General features: G+C 40.9%; 1 protein-coding gene and 1 pseudogene across 2 annotated transcripts in view; both read right to left on the bottom strand.

Moving 5' to 3' along the window:
- Window positions 1-2,060: 2,060 nt before the first annotated feature.
- KCMF1 (potassium channel modulatory factor 1) lies at window positions 2,061-10,773 on the bottom strand (the record flags this gene model as incomplete). Its single annotated transcript, XM_086328378.1, has 3 exons — window positions 2,061-4,170; window positions 8,319-8,601; window positions 10,590-10,773. Coding segments are annotated over 3 exons (729 nt in total), but the record flags the coding sequence as incomplete, so codon positions are not given.
- Window positions 10,774-11,581: 808 nt separating this feature from the next.
- Window positions 11,582-20,839, bottom strand: part of LOC147363111 (uncharacterized) — a 70,941-nt pseudogene continuing 61,683 nt past the window's right edge. The window contains exon 5 of the transcript XR_015137467.1: window positions 11,582-14,133. The product of XR_015137467.1 is annotated as an uncharacterized LOC147363111 (transcript). The remainder of the gene's footprint in view (window positions 14,134-20,839) is intronic.

The raw sequence follows: 20,839 nt of genomic DNA, 5'->3' as shown, positions 1-20,839 counted from the left end.
CCAGGTTCAATTTCTGGTTGGGGAACTAAGATCCTGCAAGCCGCATGGCAAAGGTTCCCTGATTCCCTGCCCCCTGAAAATAAATGAGCATAGAAAAGCCTGACCCTTGTGCCAGAATTAACACCAACTTTAGCATATAATTCTGGGAAAGTTTCATACCTGGCATTTTACTTATTGCACATGAAATCAATTTTGCATGTTCCTCCAAAAGTGCATCTGCAAATAAGGGAGACATGGCAGCTCTCTCATATATTAAACCCTGATGTGGGGCTTCACGCTACAAAACAGATACACTTGTCAAACAGCTTCTAGCACCCACTCCTGTTACACTTGGATAGTTTTTTACCCATTACTGCACTAACCATATGAGACTCCAGTTACCGTACACTTACCTGTTTTATTGGACACTTTTCAGTGGCTGGGACTTCATTCAGAAGACTGCCTTTTGCCGACCACCTCCTCCCACTATCTTTCCTCTTGACCACCTTTCCTTATATAGCTTTAAAAAGAGCTGAGATTTAGAGAGTCTGTGAGGCTCAAGAGCCATGAAGGGGTCATGCTATGAGGGGCCATCAAGAGAACTCTGTGAACTCCTTTTAACTAATGGCCCACAGACCAGAAAGAAGCTTATTATAAAATCTCTTTGTACGTCACTGAAAATTCAAGTATTGAGAGGGAAAAAACTGGGGGGAGGATAATGGAAGGGATGGATTTTTGTATTGCTCCCATTGGTCTAGTAATGGAATCTGCTTTCCTAAACTACATTTCTTTGTGGGTCGTTCATAGGCAAAGGGGCCTTCTCTTATACTGCCTGAGTCTAATTATAAATGAAGTAAGAATCTACCACATAACCTAGGCTTCAACTCTGTGATTTAAAAAGAAAATAAACAAAAGACTGATACAATCTAAATACAAATCCAAATATTTCACTGTAACCAATCATAGAACTTCTATCTTATGACCATGGTCATAAAAGCATAGGCATTTCTATTTGTTCAAGAGACCTTTAGTATTTTAGAAAACGAAATGAATGAAAACCTGAGGACGTCATGAGGTAGATTCTACTATTTCAGTCAAATTCCAAAATTCTGTTGTTCTCCGTGACTAAATATCCAGGAATGGGAAGCCCATGAACCCCTACAGGAATTACTTCTGGATACTTAAAACACAGTGTATCAGAAATAGAAAAAATACATAGTTTCAACATCCCCTGCAGGTCTTCCTCTTCACTAGTTTTTTTTGGGGGGTGGGGGAGGAAACGTGTTCTATATGAGTCATGACGCTAAATTTCTACCAGAATATCTTGAGCAGAAAGATTTAAATTATTTCCATACAGGAACAGGAAGTAAAGACAAGCATTGTAGAACACTTATAGACTTCCATGCTAGACACTCACTCAAAACTCAACCAAACCAAAACCTCTCAAAACTCAGGATCTAGTTCTTAGAAACCTGAAGCCATGGCCAAGATAAACAGTGGTATATTGATTTTCTCTCCTCTACATCACAGTCTTTGCAATTATTTTTATTCAGTAATTCCAATAATACGATGTTAATTAAGAAACTAAAGAAAAGGACACAAGAATTTGAAGGGCTTAAATATATTTTTTATATTGATAATCTGTGTCTTTCTACCCTAATACATTATTATTGATTACATACAGGATGAGGTGAGGTATTTGTAAAATATCTGGTAAAAAATAATACACAGTATTCTGTATGAGATGGAATTTTATGAACCTTTAGGTCTTCTGAAGTGTCAAATTGATCATCTAAGTTAAATTAAACTGCCCTGACTGGACTTACAGCTGTTCCCTCAAACCATGTTTAAAAAAAGGAAGGATCTTACATTTTCCCAGAATTTGTGCAGAAAAGGGAAAGCACATAATTGACAATTTCTATTTCTCACATCCAAAGTAATGCATTCATACAAAATCAGGACCTTCAAAGTCAAGCATGAAAAGAACAAAAAAAACAAAAACAAAAAAAATAGGTTAGAGATATATAATCTCTGAATAATGTTTAGGCTAGTTCACCAACACCAAAGAAATCCAAGTGGCCAACAGTCTTGAAAATGCTTTATTGAAATGTGTGACGTATGTGCAGAAGATGTGTGTGAAAAGACCACAGCTTGAAAACTGGTTTTGGAAACCTCTTAACAACCGATTGAAAAAAAAAAAAAAAAATCCTACTGGACTGGACTTCTAGTGTAACCAGAAGCCTGTGTAAAATTTTCCTTGAAAACATTTTCCATCACAGAGACTAAAGAAAACAAAGCTAGGGTATCTGGACATTGTTGGAGGCTGAAGTTTCAGAGGAGGAGAAGCCACAGTTTTTTGTTTTGTTTTTTAAAGAAATGTGGGGTGACATCTTTTTTGGTTACATCTGAATGAGCATGGACTTCACAGTTCTCAGGAGAACACCGGAGGGTGCTCGAGTCTGTATGCTTGTTGAAGAAACAGAGAAACACAGATGGGAGGAGAGAGGGGAGACAGAGGGAAGGGCTTGGAGGAGAGAGAGCACTGGAACAAGACATGATTAGGTTAAGTCTAGTTATAAATTTATCAGAAGCTGTGCGCACCTTTTTTAAAAGTCCTAAATTTACATTCCAAAAACTGCCCCCCCGACCCCCAAACCCACTGTCCCTGCCTTGGAGCTATTGTGAAAGTCTATGCACAAAAACTGGAACAGAAAATAAAAAATATCCCAGCCCCTTCAAACCCCAAAACAAACCCAAGAAAGCTGTACATTTTTTTTTTTACACATAGGATTAATAATATAGGCATATAGGTGGCATGATTCAATTAAAAGGCTTTACTTTTTATGCTTGAAAAAAAAACCCAATAAATAAAAAGGTGCTAAAGTTAGCATTAAGAATTTGGTTGTAATATATTGACAAAGTCTGGGAAGGCAAATCCTCAAAGCTCCCCTGATACTGATCTGTCTCAGCAAAACTATGAAGCAAATACATAAATAACGCAACATATGATTGAGAAGGTGAGATTTTCAAAAACAAAGACAACATAATCCAGGTTAACTTTGTTGAACAGTGAATAAATGAAATTCATCTACACCTGAATAGAACATATTTAACAATTGAAAAAAATTTTCAACAACCACAAAAAGAACTTTTTCAACAAAGAGAACAAGACTTGTTTTCAGGACACACAGACGCCTGCAGCAGATTCCCACAGCAGCTGTACTGGTGTATCTTCTATGGATGAGTTAGACAGGCTGAGCTCCACACGGAAGATGACTGACAGGGCGACGGGACAGCCACACAGGGCGGAGCGACACCGGCTACGACCCCAGGTCCACTGCAGAGCTGGCTTGTGCGTAGGAGGCACACAAAGAAAGGTGATTCAGGCAGACATTATTCAAAAGCTACTTTGTCAAGGAACTCTTTTTGCCTCGTAACCATTGAATAATGTTTGGGAAAGCTTTGGGCTTTTATGTTTGTTTTAAGTTTTACTCCTTGTATTTAAATTTCTTAAATAACAAGGTCACTAAAACTCATGCACGCTGCAAAAAACCTCATGCAGTAGTTAAGGTAAACCATCCAAGCAGTTTTTATTCATTAATATTCATAAATACACACAGCAGCTTCATTAGAGATTTCCATTTTCCTCTTCAGTTTGAATGTGGAGTATTACGAGAGCCTTCTGCATGTCAGGGTGCAGGAAGCAGAGATCACCCCTGCACTGCTACCTACATTTACCTGCTAGAAGTAAAAATTAGTTAAGTGGAAATGATTATCATATATATTTTCTCTCTTCCTTTTTGAATGTACACAATGTAACAAGAGTGACAGACCTGAAATTACAATCACCAAACAAACCCAAGATAGTTGTTGTCCACTTTCATTGGCAAATACAGCACAGAGGACATTGTCTGCGAATTGGGATGTCATCAAAGAGGAGGTGGTGGAGGCTCATTTCCTTTATTACTCTCTTTTAAATTTAGGTTTTCTAAAGCAACATCTAAAGGCATAATATCTACACAGCCCATAGCACCAAAATCTGCCATTTCCCCCCGTTCATCCTCGTCTGAGGACGAGCTCTCTTCGCGCACTAAAGTGGACAGAAGGAGCTCTTGGACAAAGAGGCTGCGGTCTGCGCGCTCACTTTCCATGGACTGGCGCTCTGTTTCAGACATTTTAGGATCATTCAACCTGCGTAAATTAAAAAGAAAAGATCTCATTGGTAAAAAGTCAAGGAACAATGGCATGGTCAGTTTCTACAATGTCCTACATTATGCGAGCTCCACGGAGTCTAAGACATATTACTGGAACACCTTGCTCTAATTTACCTCCTTAATTATGTGGCTGTGAATTACCCACACTGGTAACAATACTGTTACCCTGAGGTGCAAATCTATGCTTTAATTAGATTCAATGAGAAAAAACACATTGGGATTTCTCATACTCCCTATAGAGAAAACTGGGGTGAAAAACCTAGGAAAACAAAATTTCTAACAGATTAGATGCTTGGGCAAGTAGTAATTTCCTTAACCAGAATTTCAAGAGTTCGTAATAAAAAGAGGAAAAGTAGCAACACTGGTCCCCAAAACAAAATCTATAGCGACTAGAATAGTCAACTGAAAATAAATCCTAGTTCTCTTGGCCTGTCTCTATCATTTCTACCTAATTCTTCCAAAATAAAGATACGTCCAGGAGCACGAGAGGGCAAACACACATGTACAAGCAGACACATGCATGAGCATGTAAGTGTGCACCTACGCTCTCCTACCAAGGACCGTGTAACAAAGCTGACCTGAGACTTATAATGGCCCACTACGCTCAACAGACACGTACACTTCTGAGACCTGTGTCATGCTGGGAAACCTGGTTCATCAACATGGAGACAGGACAGATATTAGCACGTTCGTATTACCAACCTATTAAATGACTTATGCAATATCCTGGTTAGTTTCATTGCTAATTTTATTTATCTACATTTTTTAGTGTCCAAGAAAGAAAGGGAAACTGACTGAAGCACTGGGGTAGGAAAAGTATCAAACAGGAAGATGGTAACAGCGAGGGGAGGTCCAGCAGGCACGCGTGACCCCCAGGGGCAGCCAGGTGCACTTGGAGCCCATGCTCACCTGCTCCCAGCACCTGTTCTCTGCAGTCCCACCTAGGCTGGAAGGCATGGGGGCATCTCAAAGTAGCAATGGAGGAGATGTGCTGGACACTCACTATGGGCTTCAAGTGTTTTTTGTATGGATAATCTCTTCTAATCCTACAAATTAGGTTTCATTATTATCAATTTATGGGAAGAAGAAACTGAAGAGGTTAAGTGACGCTCAAAAATCTCACAGCTATCAAGTTCAAACCACTCAACCATTAGATTAATGGCTCAGAAAACAAAAGATCTAAATTTCAGAACTGTAAGAACACAAAAGGCTCTGGAAAGTAACGACATTAGATCCACACACCAAAGGAAATGACTGATGACATTTATAATTAAAACCAAGTTCAGGATACAAGAGAGTATATACTGAAAGAGGAGACTGAGCAATAGGCTACATATTCTCAATCAAAACTTTGAAACTGCTAAGAAATGAAGTACATTCCACATTCTCAGTTTTGGAAAAAGCCTTATAGAGAAAAATAAACTGAAGTGAAACCCATTATAAGGAGAAAAGATGCAGGGACAATTATTTACATAGCAAACAGGCAAACTAGAAACATGCAGGCTGAGGCCTCCCCAACCTTTGGAAATCATGTAATTCTTATATTACAGTTTTGATTTTTAAGAAATAACTGAGAATATTTCACTCCTGAAGGGGCGGGGGAGATAAAAACAGCACTAAGGCTAGATTTCCTGGTGGGCCAATCTTCATCTGGGATCTGGAAGTAATTGCAAAGCTTGTAAGAAGCGTCAGCTTGGGGGTGAGCAAAACTAGCTGGCTCCATTGCCAAGAGACTGGAATCTGACACAGGCACTTGCACAGTTGGTTTCTGAAAGGTCCACCACTGTTGGATCCCAGAGAAACTGTTGCAGCATCAATTCTAAGACAACGGGAACAGGAATGGCTCCCAAACAGACCAAAGACAAGGCTTGAGCCCCACACGGATCACATTACAGCTGTGGGCCAGTGACAAGGATTTCCACTTCGAAATGTCACAGCCATTCTCCTGGGCTTGAAGATTCTCAATGTGCACATTTATGTATTTGCAGTTGGAAGATACTCAACAGCAGATAAACTATTTTTGTTACTTAGTTTTGCCCAAACTTATTTCCCAGGAAAAAAACTTGAACATAAATAACTGCTTTCATTTCTTAGAGTATACAAAGTTCCAGGGAATATTTTGGAGGAAATGCGGCCTTGGATAAACCTTATGAGTCAGAATTAATGACACAATGAAAGATGTAGAAAGTGGTCTATCAATTGCTAGGTACTATGCAATGCACGGTATCAGATGACAGAAAGGGGCGTTCCAGAAGCTACCACCAGGATCTAAGGAGAGCACTCAGAGGCCACCGTACTGTTCCCTGGTTGCTGGCGTGGGGTTGGTGCAGAATAATTGCACAGAGAAAAGTCTCAGATCAAGCTCACTGAGGCTGGAGCTCCAAAAACAAAATAAAACCCAAGTGGAATAGAGGTGGAAGATGTCTCTTCCGAAGGGCAGTGGGACAGGACATCCATTCCACCCGCAGGCCAGCGAACCTGCATCAGACAACACACTGGTAGGGTTCCTTTCTGAGGCCGGTACCCAACCTGGCAAGCTGGAAGCCTGCAGTCTGTCAGTCCCTACGGTAAGTTGTGTGGCAGAAGGATGGATCCACCTGTGGCTCTGTGGTTGCTCTATGCTGAAGTAATGTTTTCTGTAATAATCAGGCATAGTTACTCACTTTGCAGAAATAATCCAAAGGTAAACTTCTCACTTGAAATTTCCTCCTTAGATCCGTAACAAATGATAATAAGTACTGTTAATTGGGCCTTTGTTATATGCCAGACACTGAACTAGAGCATACACATACCAGTGCTCCCATTTAATCCTTGAAACAACTCTCACTCAAATGAGGCAAAACTCAAGGGATATTAAGATAGAACTTAATTATAGTCTGGAGAAGTAAAGTGACTTGCCTAAGGTCCAAACTGGTAAAAGCTGGGGCTCTAGACAGGGGTCCTATTTGCAGGAATTGGCAAGTATTTTTTATTCTGCATCCACAATATGTTATTTACAACTATACACATGTGCCACTGTACTAACGAGAGATGTTTAAAAGCATGAGATAAAAAAAATATACATGGAAATAATGCTTTCTTCTAATATCTGTCACATTACTTTTTGGAGGTAACTGCTATATTCCACTAATTTTCTTCCTTTTACAGTTTTTACTTTATATTCCTATCTATTCCATTAAAAGTCCAAATTAGAACCAGGCTCATTATCTGCTGACCCTGTGTCTACTCATCACTGCTCTTTCTAAAATTCCTTTATTTTTAAAAGTCACATAAAATGCCCATGAGGTCTCGGCAGAGGAACATATTCAGTTGCTAATGGTAGCTTTCAGAACAAATATGAACTCTATTCCATCCAGCAGAGCCATTAACTGTGTGTTCTAAGTATTTTTTACACTGAGCTAAACCATTTTTTAAAAGTTACTTTTGTATACGCTAACCACAAACATTTAAGTTTCACTTCTTCAGAAATTCTCAGAAGAAAACCACCACACTATAAAATCTTCTCTTGTACTTTGGGATATTTCAGAGCAGACTGAAACTGGCTATAAAAAGAAAGCAATGTTAATTATGACAGTAACTATACCTAATACGTCCCATATATGTAATGATACTGTGTTTACGTTTTATGGGCAATGTGGGAAAGGAAATTCCCATCAGATGATGAGATACTGTTAGAACAAGGTTATCAGCATTCATAATTGATCTAAGTGAAAGGTGCTCAGTTGTGTCTGACTCTTTGCGACCACACGGACTGTAAAGCCTGCCAGGCTCCTCTGTCCATGGAATTCTTCATGCAAGAGTACTGGAGTGGGTTGCCATTTCCTTTTCCAGGGGATCTTCCCAACCCAGGAACCAAACCAGCGTCTCCTGCACGCAGACGGACTCTTTACCTGGGCTATCACCATTAGTGCTACCTGGGAAGCCCAGTTTATCTAAAGTAAACAATTCTTTTTCTTATTTTTGAGGCAATACTGAATACAGATTTTGATTAGATTTCTGTGAGTTTTAAAGGTCTGAGCAAAGGCCAAGGCTTTAAGAACACACATAAGGACAAAAGAGCAAAGGTCATCTCACACTGCAGTGTTAACAAAATACTTGTCCAAGTCACATTAATGAATGAACTACCTTGTTAAAAGAAACTGGGAGTTCTGGATCGTTTGCTGACTGCTTTCTGTGTTAGCTGTGTTGGTTGTTGCTGTGGATTGCGTGATTGTAGTGGTAACACTGCTTGTGTTAGTGCGCCGGGTTGCGTTGCGTGCGGTCTCCAGTTGTTGCCGTGCCGCCTGGGCATGCTGCCGTTCGAGCTGCAGCTGCATCTGCAATTGTTGCAACTGAGAAGCGGAAGGGCCAGAGGAGTTCAGCTGTCCTCCTGCAGAACGTCTCACTCCCGATAACTGAGATAAAAGCTCTGTCAGAGGAAATGAAGACATTAATGTCCACTGCAGTAGGAGGAAAACAAAATGCTACCATCATCCTTTTACCAGATGAACATTCAAAGCTATCATCAACGGGAAGGTAACCTGGGGCAACATACAGTCTCAGCTTGGAGCTTACTACCTTTTAGGATGCCCTCTGGAGGTGGGAGTTGCATGAGGGAAATGTAAACATACGTATGACTATTAGTTCACATATAATTCTAAGTGAAACACAGCAAATTGGTTTTTCAGTTGTTTGCATCATGGGTTGATTTAGTTATACTTTCTCTCGGTATTTAGTATTTAAGGAGTTTCATCCACTGGTCCAAGCATAATATAAACCTCAATATGCCCTCCATGAAAGCAGGGATCAAGTCTACTGCTCATGGCTTTCCTGGTTCTTAGAACAGTGCCTGACACACAGCAGGCACTCCAACACTGATGTAATGATTGAATGCCTCTCAGAATTAAATCCAAAGGAGAGATCGGCATCATTTCTCACTGTGCTCGCTCTGCCTTCTTTCTCTCGAACTTTCTGGGACTGCTCTCTGAGTCGCAGGGCACTGCTGCAGTGATGACCGCTGAGGCTGACTGGCTCTCAACCGCATAGCCTGTTTTATTTAGACTCCTGTTTGCACAAGGCTGTGCTCACTGGGAGCCTCTCAGCTAAGGGAGGTGCAGCACCTGCCTTCTCCCAATGGCTTGTGTGGAGCTGATGGCTGCCTTTTGGACATTCTCAGGCTGGCAAAGCTTTTCATCATTAAAACTCATTTCCAGGGCAGGTTTCTGCCTTACTGCTCACTGTTGTTTAATCCCTGAGGTTCTTAACACCGTTTTTTTCATACAGTCCATCACTAATATAATTTTCACTGACAGAAAAAAACTGAATAGAGAAAATGTCTCATTTTTGAATTTTGCCCCCAGAAATCACTTAATGTTTAGAGCCTGCTACCAAAGACAGCAGGTAAATATATTCCTTTTGGATGAAGCAGTGTTTTTTAAAATCCCCCAAACTCAAGTTTTTCTGGGGCTTCTTGTACATCCAAATGCCCAAAGCACATTTGGGATTAGATTTTACACTGAATATCTCATAATTTAAAGAAGATTCTATGAGTAACACTGTTCCTACTTTTGGTGACAGATTTACATTCGGCACGTTTCAGGTACAAATTCCACTGTGTGCACACATTTTGGTCTTGCACAGGCTCCTGGACTCTTAATGCCTGGCCATGTCTTTCAGGGTCTCAGGCTACAACAACTTCTGACATTTTGACTGTCAAACTTTGTGCTCTGCTGCTGGTTGTCCAGGTGGGCCATGCATTAGATCCAGGTACAAATTACCTGTTCAAATGATTTTTTTAAGTAAGACTTTCCCAAGCTATTAGAATATAAATGTTTCATAACAATATAATTCTCAAATTAAGACAAGTACAAAACATTCCTACTTGACTTCATTCCATGAGAAGAGCTTATTTCTTTAGTCTTGTCAATTAGTTTTCTTATCTGTGTGCTTATGAAGGAGGTTGAACCACAGAATTCTGGAGGTCTTTCAACTCTGAAATCTTCTATGATTTTCTTGGGTTTCATTGGAGGTCACAAATAGAACAGAGACATTCCTTATCATTTTAAACCTCTAAGTACTTAAAGAAATGCCAGAATAATATGAACTACTTTACGTGGTCTACTCGACTTTAAAAATATTTTTATTTTTTTGCTATGTGGCTTGTAGGATCTTAGTTTCCTGACCAGGGATCGAATCTGGGCCCTCAGAAGTGAGAGTACCAAATCCTAACCACTGGACCACCAGGGAATTCTCTACATGGTCTACTTTAAACATATCTTACACTTATAGAATTTCAGGGAATTTTGTCAAGGAATACAGGAGGGTGATGAGAGACTGAGAATATAAATCCTACTCCCCAAATTTAAAGGAAGCCCCCCATCCCCGGCCATTTCCTTTAAGGATGTGAAACTAACTTACCAGCTATAGGATCCATGGCTTCCCTATTGCTTGGAGAATATGAACTCTGAGAAGAAGAAAGTCCACCAGTAGAACTGCTAGTAAAGTGCATGTTTGATCTGCGCGCACGAGGACCTCCTAACCCCCGGCCAGGGTGAAACATTCTACGTACATGTCGGACACCGCTCGACTCATCATAACTCCAAGGTTAAGAAAAGGACTCGGGTATTTCATAGTAAGAATAAAATACATATATAAAAGAAGTCACTCGAGCCCTTGCAAGATAAGCATGCAGATTTCCCAAATTGTACGCATTTTAAAACAGCACATTTAGGAATACAAATGGCACAACTATGTCTATAAAGGCTATTAACTAAAAATGAACACTGGAATATAAAGCAATGTATGTGTATACTGTGTGTCTATATTGTATATGTATGTGTGTTTTCAAAGAGAAAAAAAAGTTTCTCCAGACGGGAAGAAGTTTCTTCCTAGGTTCCAACTACAAGGGCCAGAATTAATATCCCCTGACAAGGTGAAAGGTGCCACCTGGTCAGATACCCAAAGGGGACTATTCCCTTACCCACATACGTTCTTATCACAGTAACCACAAATAACAACCATCAGCTTTTATATCTGGTGAGAGCTGTGCTAATATACAGGCTAATCAAATCTCAGTGACCATCTGTAACGAGAAAGGAATAGTGCAAATAATTTAAATTCAGGACTCAAAGATTCCCTTCAGCTATCGGTTTTAATCTGTCAATGTGTGTGTGTGTGTGCGTTTTTCCAATACTGCTGTCAAGCAGAAAACCAGATTTGAATTTCTTGTGTTAAGTGGACACACAGAGAGTTAACAGCACATTTATCAAGAAGTCAAACCATCTTACACACATGTGTGTGAGTTAAACTGAACAAAGTCCCGAGGAGCAAACAGCAGCCAAAACTCGTGAGGACAACACTGTGTCTCTACACAGGCAAGTGTGAGTGTACAAGGAGGAGGGAGAGAGGGGGCTGGGGGAGCCACATGTTATAGCAGAAGAGATTTTCTTTTGAAGCTGCCAATATATAGGAAAAGAATTCTAAAAAAGAGGGGCTATATGTATAACTGATTTACTTTGTTATTCAGCAGAAACTAACACAACATTGTAAATCAACTACACACCAATTAAAAAAAAAAATTCCCCAAACACAAACAAAAAAAGCAGCCAACAGAACAGCTACACAAGGCAGGCTAACTTTTGTGCTGGATTCCCAGTTCAGGAGTCATGTGGGGACAGGGTGGGCAGCCATAATGCACACTCTTTCATGGTATTCATGACATAGGCTTGGGCTCTACAGAAAGTGATGTTATGATCATCACACTTTATTTGTAAAAGTATAAAAAGTACACTTTAGGGATTTCCGTGGTGGTCCAGTGGTTAAGAATCTGCCTTGGAGTGCAGGGGACACAGGTTCGCTATCTGGTTGGGGAACTAAGATTCCACATGCCTCAGGACAACTAAACCCACATTGCAACTACTGAGCCCAACACAACCGGAGTCTCCTGTATTGCAGGCGGATTCTTTTCCAATATCTGGGAAGTCCTGCCAAATAAATAAAAAATTAAAAAAAATAAAAAGTACACTTTAGGAAGAGTTCTACCAAAGTGGGGGAAAAAAAAAAAAAAAAGCCTGGTTACAAAGAGGCTTAGAAACAAGTCACTCTCTCATGTCAAACAAAATTATCACATAGTGGCACTTGAAGAACTTGACAAATTAGTTATATTTCCAGGAAAACTGCTATGCCAACATTTTACTTTCTAGAATTTAAAAATAATAGTTGCTAGTAATCTAAAATGCAGCATTTGACTTCTCTTATTCTCATTTTTACATAATTTATTTTTTCTTGATAATGAAAGACTCATACACATCTACAAAAGATGGATGTGGATGACATGGGACATTCTACTGAATGGATGCTGATTTCACTAGAGGTCCTTGAACCTGCTGGAGAAGTGCAGGATAATGGCATGGTTTTTTAAAATTTTTTGCCTAGCTACTCCATGAAGATGGAGTGAAGAATAGATCAAGTTGTAACTCTTTTGGGTATTGTTATAGAATTCTTTTATACAAAATGCGAAGTAACTAACAGGCTAAAAGTATTCTTGGCCCATTTGGATTTTCATGTAAGCACTGCTTTCTTCATTTTGCTTTCAGTGTCCCCTGCACTTAGCAGAGAGGAAGAGTGGGCTCCTCTGTTCATTCAGTACTTGCCCCAGACTGGCTCAGACCAGGCTGATCTTCTCATTTCTCAGGAAGGTTCCATAGCTTTATCTTTCCATTAGTTTCCACTTGAAAGTGAAAGTGTTAGTCACTCAGTCATGTCCAATTCTCTACCACCTCATGGACTGCAGCCTGCCAGGCTCCTCTGTTGAGATTCTCCAGGCAAGAATACTGGAGTGGGCTGCCATTTCCCTCCTCCAAGGGATCTTCCTGATCCAGGGATGGAACCCCGGTCTCCTGCATTGCAGGCAGATTCTTTACCGTCTGAGCCACCAGGGAAGCTTTCCATTAGTTTCCACTTATCTTCCCCCAAACTCTAAAGGGTCAAATTTCTAATAAGAAAATTATGTTCTGTGATCAAGGGCTGAGAGCTGAAGGACAGGAACACCAAGTCTAAGGTTGTCTTATGATTGCCAGGAGGCAAGCAAAGGTATCAGAATGGAGTCTGGCAGAAAGAAAGGTTGTGATTAGCTCTTGATTGCTTTAGACTGCAATGAACACTAAAACCTTCCCAAGAGCACACAGCCCTAATAGGTGATAATTTTAGAAAGACAATTCATAACTTGAAACCAGAAGCACTGAGTCTACAAATAAACGTACTCTGGTGGGCCAGTAATCTCTTGCAGAGTATAGAGAATACTGTCAGGAACCATCATGAGACTGGCTTGGGAGGAGAAGCAGAAATCAAAGCGGGAAAGAAATTTAGAACTGGATCTGACCTTATGCTGTCCTACTCAGGTGGGCAGGAAGCCCCACGGGGCACACCTGCCCACCACCCAGCCTATAAGAGACTATGGCAACAGAGAATACAGATGGCGAGCAAATGTATCATCCACACAGTTAATGAACTAACTAGATTTTAATTTGGATTAGCATTTTCCACTTTTGTATGAAAACACCCTCCTGAAGACTTGTAACCTGGTCAAATTGTCTTAAAAAAATAATAAACCTGATGGCAAAGAACTGAAGATAATGAGCAAGTGCATTTCGCTTACTGACCACTTTTCATGTAATGGTCACAGCGTGGAAAAAGAGAAGTAAGAAATCGCACCTCAACGCCATATCACTTTTAGGAAAATGTCAAATCAACTAAGATAATTTGGAGGTTAGTTTTGTCCCTGGGAATACTGCCCTTAAAAGTCATCACAATGACAAATGTTGCAAACAACTTTTTCCCTTGTTGCATCTCAAAAGGATATTAAATCTCTAGGGGCTCTGTGTTCAAGTGTAAGATGAGCTGCAAAGTCATCCGTGACATGATTAGGATCGCCTCCAGGTAACGCTGCACATATTGGACAAATCTGAAATGAAAGCAGAGAAAGCAGATTTACTTATCGATGAACATTGATCAGGTATCTTTCTGGATGAATATTTTATTGTAATTTTTACCCTGACCAGGTTTTAACCAGGCAAAAATACAGCAGATCCTGAACTAGTGTACAGCGTGGAGGCTGAACAAGAGCCGCAGGCCTGAATGTGGTGACTTTCCACTGAAGCAGACCATTTGTCGGGGTCAGACAGACAATTCTAAACACACAGGTCAAATTGGAGCTCTGGCAAATTCGTCTGCATGGTCTAGCAAACTATTTTCCATAAAAAAGTTTTTCAGTGTGCCATTTAGTGCACGTTCATGTCTAAGTCCCAACTGACTGGTAAACGCTGAGACATAATCTTCCCTAAAGTAACCTAGAGTCGAGGGATAATCACCAAACAAGAAAGCACAGCTCTTATTAAAAATGCAACTGCACAAACTTAAACACTCTGAATGAGGTACAGTAAGACAGACAATGACAACTGATAATATGCAAATATGCTCTATTAATTCTGAATGGGACTTCTAAGAGGGGAAAGGGAGTAAAGATAATTTTTAGAACTTTATTTCCCAGAGGGATGGGAGGCAGGACAAAAGCTTGTGGTCAGAGCAGAGGAGGCTTGAGAGGTTGGGAGTGTAGTTTCTGAAACAGCAGTTTCAACAGAGATGGTGAAATAGGAGGCAGAAGGAAAGGACAGAAAGAATGTGGAACTTTCAGGGTTGAAGCCCTTACTTTTTCAGAAATCCAACTGGACAGATGATGGCCTAAAAGTGGGAGCCAAGCCCTGAAGTATGAACTTCAATCTCAAAGAACAGAGCCAAGAAGGAAGGTCTGAGCTAAGGAGCACAACCAAAGGGAGCCCCAGGACCTGGACGGTGGAAGGTTTTGGCCTGTGCCCCTCTAGGGACAGGGGAGCTGAGGGCAGGATACAAGATTCAACCTTGCCATTGTATATGTCATATGCCTAAGTACTTTCACTGGGAGTAAAACCAGGCACCTGACTGACCTTACTGTAGGCTCACTGCTTACAGAGGCAAAGGAGAGGAGATGGCAGGAGAAAGGTGAGACCTGAAAAGACAGTACTAGGATATGGGGGAAGACAAACTAGTCTGATTCCTAGAGCCTGAGTGAACACAAATCCCTGTCTCTAATGACTAGAAATCGGAAGTCCTGGAGACCACTGTGATCCAGTTCCTCCTAAAGTGCAAACAGTCAGCTGTCCTGATGATCTGCCTCAGGACTCTGAGAAACAGCCTCAAGAAGACTTAAAGACGCTCAAGAAAAAAACACTGAAGCACGGACGTGTGCAAAAGAACAAGAGAGGTCACGATGGGATGTACCTCTGAGGCAAAGGAGAGAAAGAAGCAGACAGACACGCTTATGCTTTTTCCAGAAGATGCCAGAAAGATGGTCGTTTTTTCTGTGTCAGAGAGAAAAGCAACTGGATCTGTTTATGTTTATAGATAATCAACTCTCTCCTTACCAGAAAGTTGGCTTTTACTGTGTAGCTTCCTGTGCTGTGTGACACTGTGGGGTAGAGTCTGATATACTTATTTTACTTTTCACATGTTTCTGCCTTGTCTATAGATTGTAAACTCTGAGAAATGCAGGACAGTGTGATTTCTTTCTTTGTGGGAACTGTGACCAGATTTGTTAAAAGCAAAAAGATCGACATGGTTTAGACAAGCAAAAACAATCTCCAGTTGCAAGTATAAGATTTTTATCCAAACAGAAAACAAAGGAAGGCATCTTCCTTCTAAGGTACTTCCCTTTAGATTGGTCTTTGGATAAAATCTACGCATAACCTGAACTGCACAAAGAAGACAGCTACAGAAGTTGCAGTCCTCTGATGATGAAAGTAAATGGACTGAGCTGAGAAAAGTCTCCTTGAGAACATGCATTCCTGGAAGGAAGACAGAATAGGGAAGCACAGATACCAAACATACTAGGAATGTCCTAGTAAGACTGATAATCTCCTGCAAACTAGAAAAGCACCCTTGAGTTAGAGATGTAAAACATAAAGAAAAATCAAGATCCTTCTATATACTACTGTCTGTGAATTTCAGTTCTGTGACTTAGAATCTTTTAGATTTTACTATAGGGGTAAGGCAGGATGAAGGTATACAGACCGCTCCATCTAGAGAGCAATAAAACAGAAACAAATACTTCCTAGTAATCTGGGGTAAAGAATCACTGGGGTGGAAGGGCCACCTAGCTCGGCAGCTGGCACAGGAGAATCAGGAGACTAGATGAGAACCAAATGGAACATGGTGCCACCCCTGGGTCACACGAAGTTAACTCAAATGAGGACCTGGAAAGGAAAATGAAGTGTTGATGGGACCAGAGGCCACCTTGCAAGTTTTTAGATTTTATGCTGAGCAAGTGAACTCATGTTTCAGGAGAAAAACTTTGGTAACTCAAGGTTGTACTTTCTGAGACAATGCAGGGAACAAGAGGAAGAGGGAAAAACAAGAGTGAAGTGGGGCAGGAGGAACAGAGATGAGGTGAGAATGGAAAGAGGCAGATGCCACAGTGCACCCAGGGGCACGAATGCAGCATATCTCTGAGTGCATCTTTACTTCCCCAAGACAGCACCTAATATTTTTTACAAGACAGGCAAAATTCACACAAAAGATAAACTACTGACCCTAAAATCATGAGTCTGTCAATGCTGATATTTATCATATTTCTACTGCCACATGATACAAAAGTACCTACCATTAGGACAAGAAAAGTCCATTAATTTACATTAACTCAAAATTATGACAATTAACACTGTAAATCAACTATACTTTAATAAAATACAGTTTCTTAAAAATCACAACAATTTGCTGACATTAAGGCTGACTGAATTGGCCTAAGTGTTTCCTAAACTTGGCTAAGGATATCATTCACCTGGAGCATTTGTTAAAAATAGAGTTTCCTAGACCCCTGCCTAGAAAGTGATTCTAGGTTTGAGAATCTGTATTTTGAGAAGGATCCCAGTTAGTTTATAGTTAGAAAGCTTGGTAAACACTGCTTAAATATACAATGGTATTGCAAAAGAATACTTTACCCTGTTGTGTGAAACACCAAATGTTGTCCCCTGCTACCCGCCCACCTCCTTATTCACAGATGTCCTTGATATTCTCAGTCTTTGCTTTCCCTCGAGTCTTTGCCCTCTGCTTCATCCTGCCACTGAGAGTCACTATCAGTCCTGCTTTTTATCTGCAGCACCTGTGGGAGCCTTTACCAATGTGCTGAGGTAAGACTCCAGCCAAAAACGTAACAGTGTTTCCATTTTTCCATATGGTTCCAGTGCATGATGGCCAGCGAGCAACCAGTCAGTGCAGATCCTTAATATGGGTGGTCACCTGTGTGACCAGTGTCTAGAACACACCTCCTGAAGTCATTAGGTAAAATGCTGTAAGTCACTACTGAACTTACAAAACCTTTTTCCCTATGACTGGTTATGTGCATAAAAAAATATAAAATCAGCTTGCTTTTAAGCCAGCCCCCACTACAATTAGCAACCAGTCTAAATCAAGTTTGGATTTCCCCCAGCCTCTTTCTTGAATTGGAACACCCCCTCCAGATGGTGTTCTCTGTCTGGCTCTGTTCAGTGCTTTAAAACAAGAGAGGAAGAGTTAAGTTCCTAAGATGTGGTGAGTTCTCTTCCTCTCTCCCTCCCCTTTTTTGGATAGACTTCACAATATGTTTTTTTGCCAGTTTTGTTTCCTGCTACAGAAAAATGCATTAAAAAAAACTGCTTATGATCCAGCATAAAACCTGGAACCTAGACTGCAGCATTAGAGAAATTGGTCTTTCACTAAATCACTCAGCACCTGCTGAGGAGCCAGGTTGCTTCTTCACCAGCAGGACGATCCACTTTGATGCACCATCTTCCCAGACCCCTTGACTCTGCCCTTCATCTCAGATCCTGGGACACCATCCTTCTTCTCAACAGCAAATGCCTTAAGTGAAATAACCACCTTGGCAATCAGCACTTCTTGACTAGGTTTCTGGATCAAAAGCTTGATTTCTTTGTCTGTTCTAATTTTAGATCCATGAGAAACATTTCCCTTTTGAGAATACAGGTTCAAAGGCTGTGATTTCCCTACCTCATCTTCTACTATTACTTTCTGATGACACTGGATGTCTGAGGTATCATTTCTCTGACGACTATGCTCCTGTAACAGGGAGCAAACGCTTCGAGGTAAATTCTACCCTTTCTGGATTCATGCTCATCTACATAATCATTATGTTTAAGTTCATCATGTTTCAAAAGAACTACAGAATCACTCAAAGCCTACTACCCTTCCCTTCCCAACTGAGAGCTGAGATGGCCTGAGGATGGAGAAAGGCCATTCCTGGGTACTGGGGCAAGCACTCCTACTCACTGTCCACCAGACCAGGTGGACAAACACTCTGGTTTTAAAGGTTCTCCACTATCTGGCCCCATTTGGCGCATTTGATTTTGTTTCCCACCCCAGTCCGCAACAATCGATGACTTTCTATCCTCTCCACCTACCATGTTCTTTCTATCACTGAATCCTGGTTCATGCCTCTTCCCTCCGAGTAATGCCATTCCTTCCCATTCTGTCCACTTTTTGAAATAACACCCATTCTCAAGGGCTACCTCAATTCACAAAATCCTGACTCCTTTTGGCATTTTTCTCCAGTTGTGTCAGAAAAGCCAGTTTGCTTTTTAGACATGCCGTAAGGTGCATGTGGGTAGAGGTCCTGTTTTAAGTTTACTACGCTGACAGACTTCCCTGGTGGCTCAGACGGTAAAGCGTCTGCCTACAATGCAGGAGACCCGGGTTTGATCCCTGGGTCAGGAAGATCTCCTGGAGAAGGAAATGACAACCCACTCCAATATTCTCGCCTGGAAAATCCCTTGGACAGAGGAGCCGCTTAGGCTGCAATGCATGGAGCTGCAAAGAATCAGACACGACTGAGCAACTTCATTTTCACTTCCATGCTGACAGCCATCATGCTTTATATTCCCAGAATCTGATGACTTCAAAAAGCGTTACTTCACATGACGTATTAGAAGCAATGTTCCTGGTTAATGCTTGGAGAGACACACTGAGAACATACTAGGACATACAGGGTCTTGAGTAAGACCAACAAATGCTTCCCTGTCCAAGCTGTCCTTAATAACTGACCCAGGCATGACCTAGAACAGCCTTTCTTCTAACATTATCCATCTGGGGGCAAAGAAGTGGAGTAAATACTGTGTTCTATCGGTTTCCTCAATTAGAGCTAACAACTCAGTTAATTTTTGCTCAGGCACCCCCACTTTTTCTTACACAAGGCCCTCTGCAGCCCCTACTCCACGTTTCCCTGTCAACTCCTTTTCCATTCTTCATTCCTTTACTACAGCTGGGAGTCAACTTATGAAGTTAATCATGGTTGAAAAGATCACAATACCCTTGTCCCTGAGGATTGACAAGTTCTAAAGCAAAATCAAAGTGCAGTGAAGAAGCTGTCTGTTGCCATAACTCTACTGTCTCCAGAAAAGCTCTGCTTATTTCTTCTTTATGTGAATGTGCTTTTTCCTTCCAGTAATCAGACAAGAAAGAACACATAATTCTCCTGTGTTAATACTACACTAACTTTCTAGCATAAGGTTACTTAGGCCTTCCCAAGCTAGCTTTGAAATCAAAGTTCACTTCATGAAAAAAACAAAAAACAAAGTTCACCACTTGATGTGTTCTGCCAACTTATATGCTTATCATGCTCTCAGTTCCAAACCAGGTGTCTAAAGGACATTTACAAAAACAGCCTCTGTGAAAAGTTGGTGTGGGTCTTCCATTTTTTAAACAAAAAATATATAGACAGAGTATGTCATAAATTCAAATAAAACATTTAAGTAAAGCCTTATGTGTGTCATTTAAGATAGGGGCAACTCTTGAAGCACAGTAAGCACACTTCTTTCTGTGCTGCTCTTTTCAACTGGGTCCTAATTTCCATTAAGTTAAAGGACTTATGCTGTCAAGTCCAGATAAGCAGGTAAAGTTGAAGTTCTGACAGGTTATATTTGTTATACTGTATAGTTTTGCTACATGGATTAACTACTTAAGTATTTACTGAGTAAATATTTAGGTACAATTTATGTCTGGGGCTTCCCAGGTGGTGATAGTGGTAAAGAATCCATCTGCCAATGCAGGAGATGTAAGAGACAGAGGTTTGATCCCTGGGCTGGGAAGATCCCCTGGAGAAGAGCATGACAATCCACTCCAGTATTTTTGCCTGGAGAATCCCCATGGACACAGGAGCCTGGCGGGCTACAGCCCATGGGATCGCAAAGAGTCAGACACGACTAAGCAGTTGAGCAGCACGTCTGGGACACAATTCGTGTCTTCCTTTTTAAGGGGCTCTTAAATTCACCTCTAGAAATAACCTAGGCTTATTCTGTAAAGCAGATTTTCTGGTCATCTGCAGTACAATGGGGGTGTTTCTGGTTTTGTTTTTATTTATTTGATTGTGCAGGATCTTCACTGTTCTGTGCAGGATCTTCACTGATACATGTGGGATTTAGTTTCCCAACCAGGAATTGAACTCTGGTTCCCTCACTGGGAGCACAGAGTCTTAACCACTGGACCACCAGGGAAGTCAGTCGGGGTGTTTTTAACAAAGTTTCTTTTACTGAAAAGTGATGATCCTGGAGAAGCTGTTAGAATTTAAAACCATGACACACAAAACCCCT

This window comes from Bos grunniens, chromosome 11, assembly GCF_055505025.1.
Source record: "Bos grunniens cultivar Pamir isolate PY7600 chromosome 11, Bosgru_T2T1.0, whole genome shotgun sequence".
NCBI classification, from domain to species: domain Eukaryota; kingdom Metazoa; phylum Chordata; class Mammalia; order Artiodactyla; family Bovidae; genus Bos; species Bos grunniens.
Note: the sequence above shows the minus strand (reverse complement) of the source record. Positions and strands in the feature narration are given on the sequence as shown.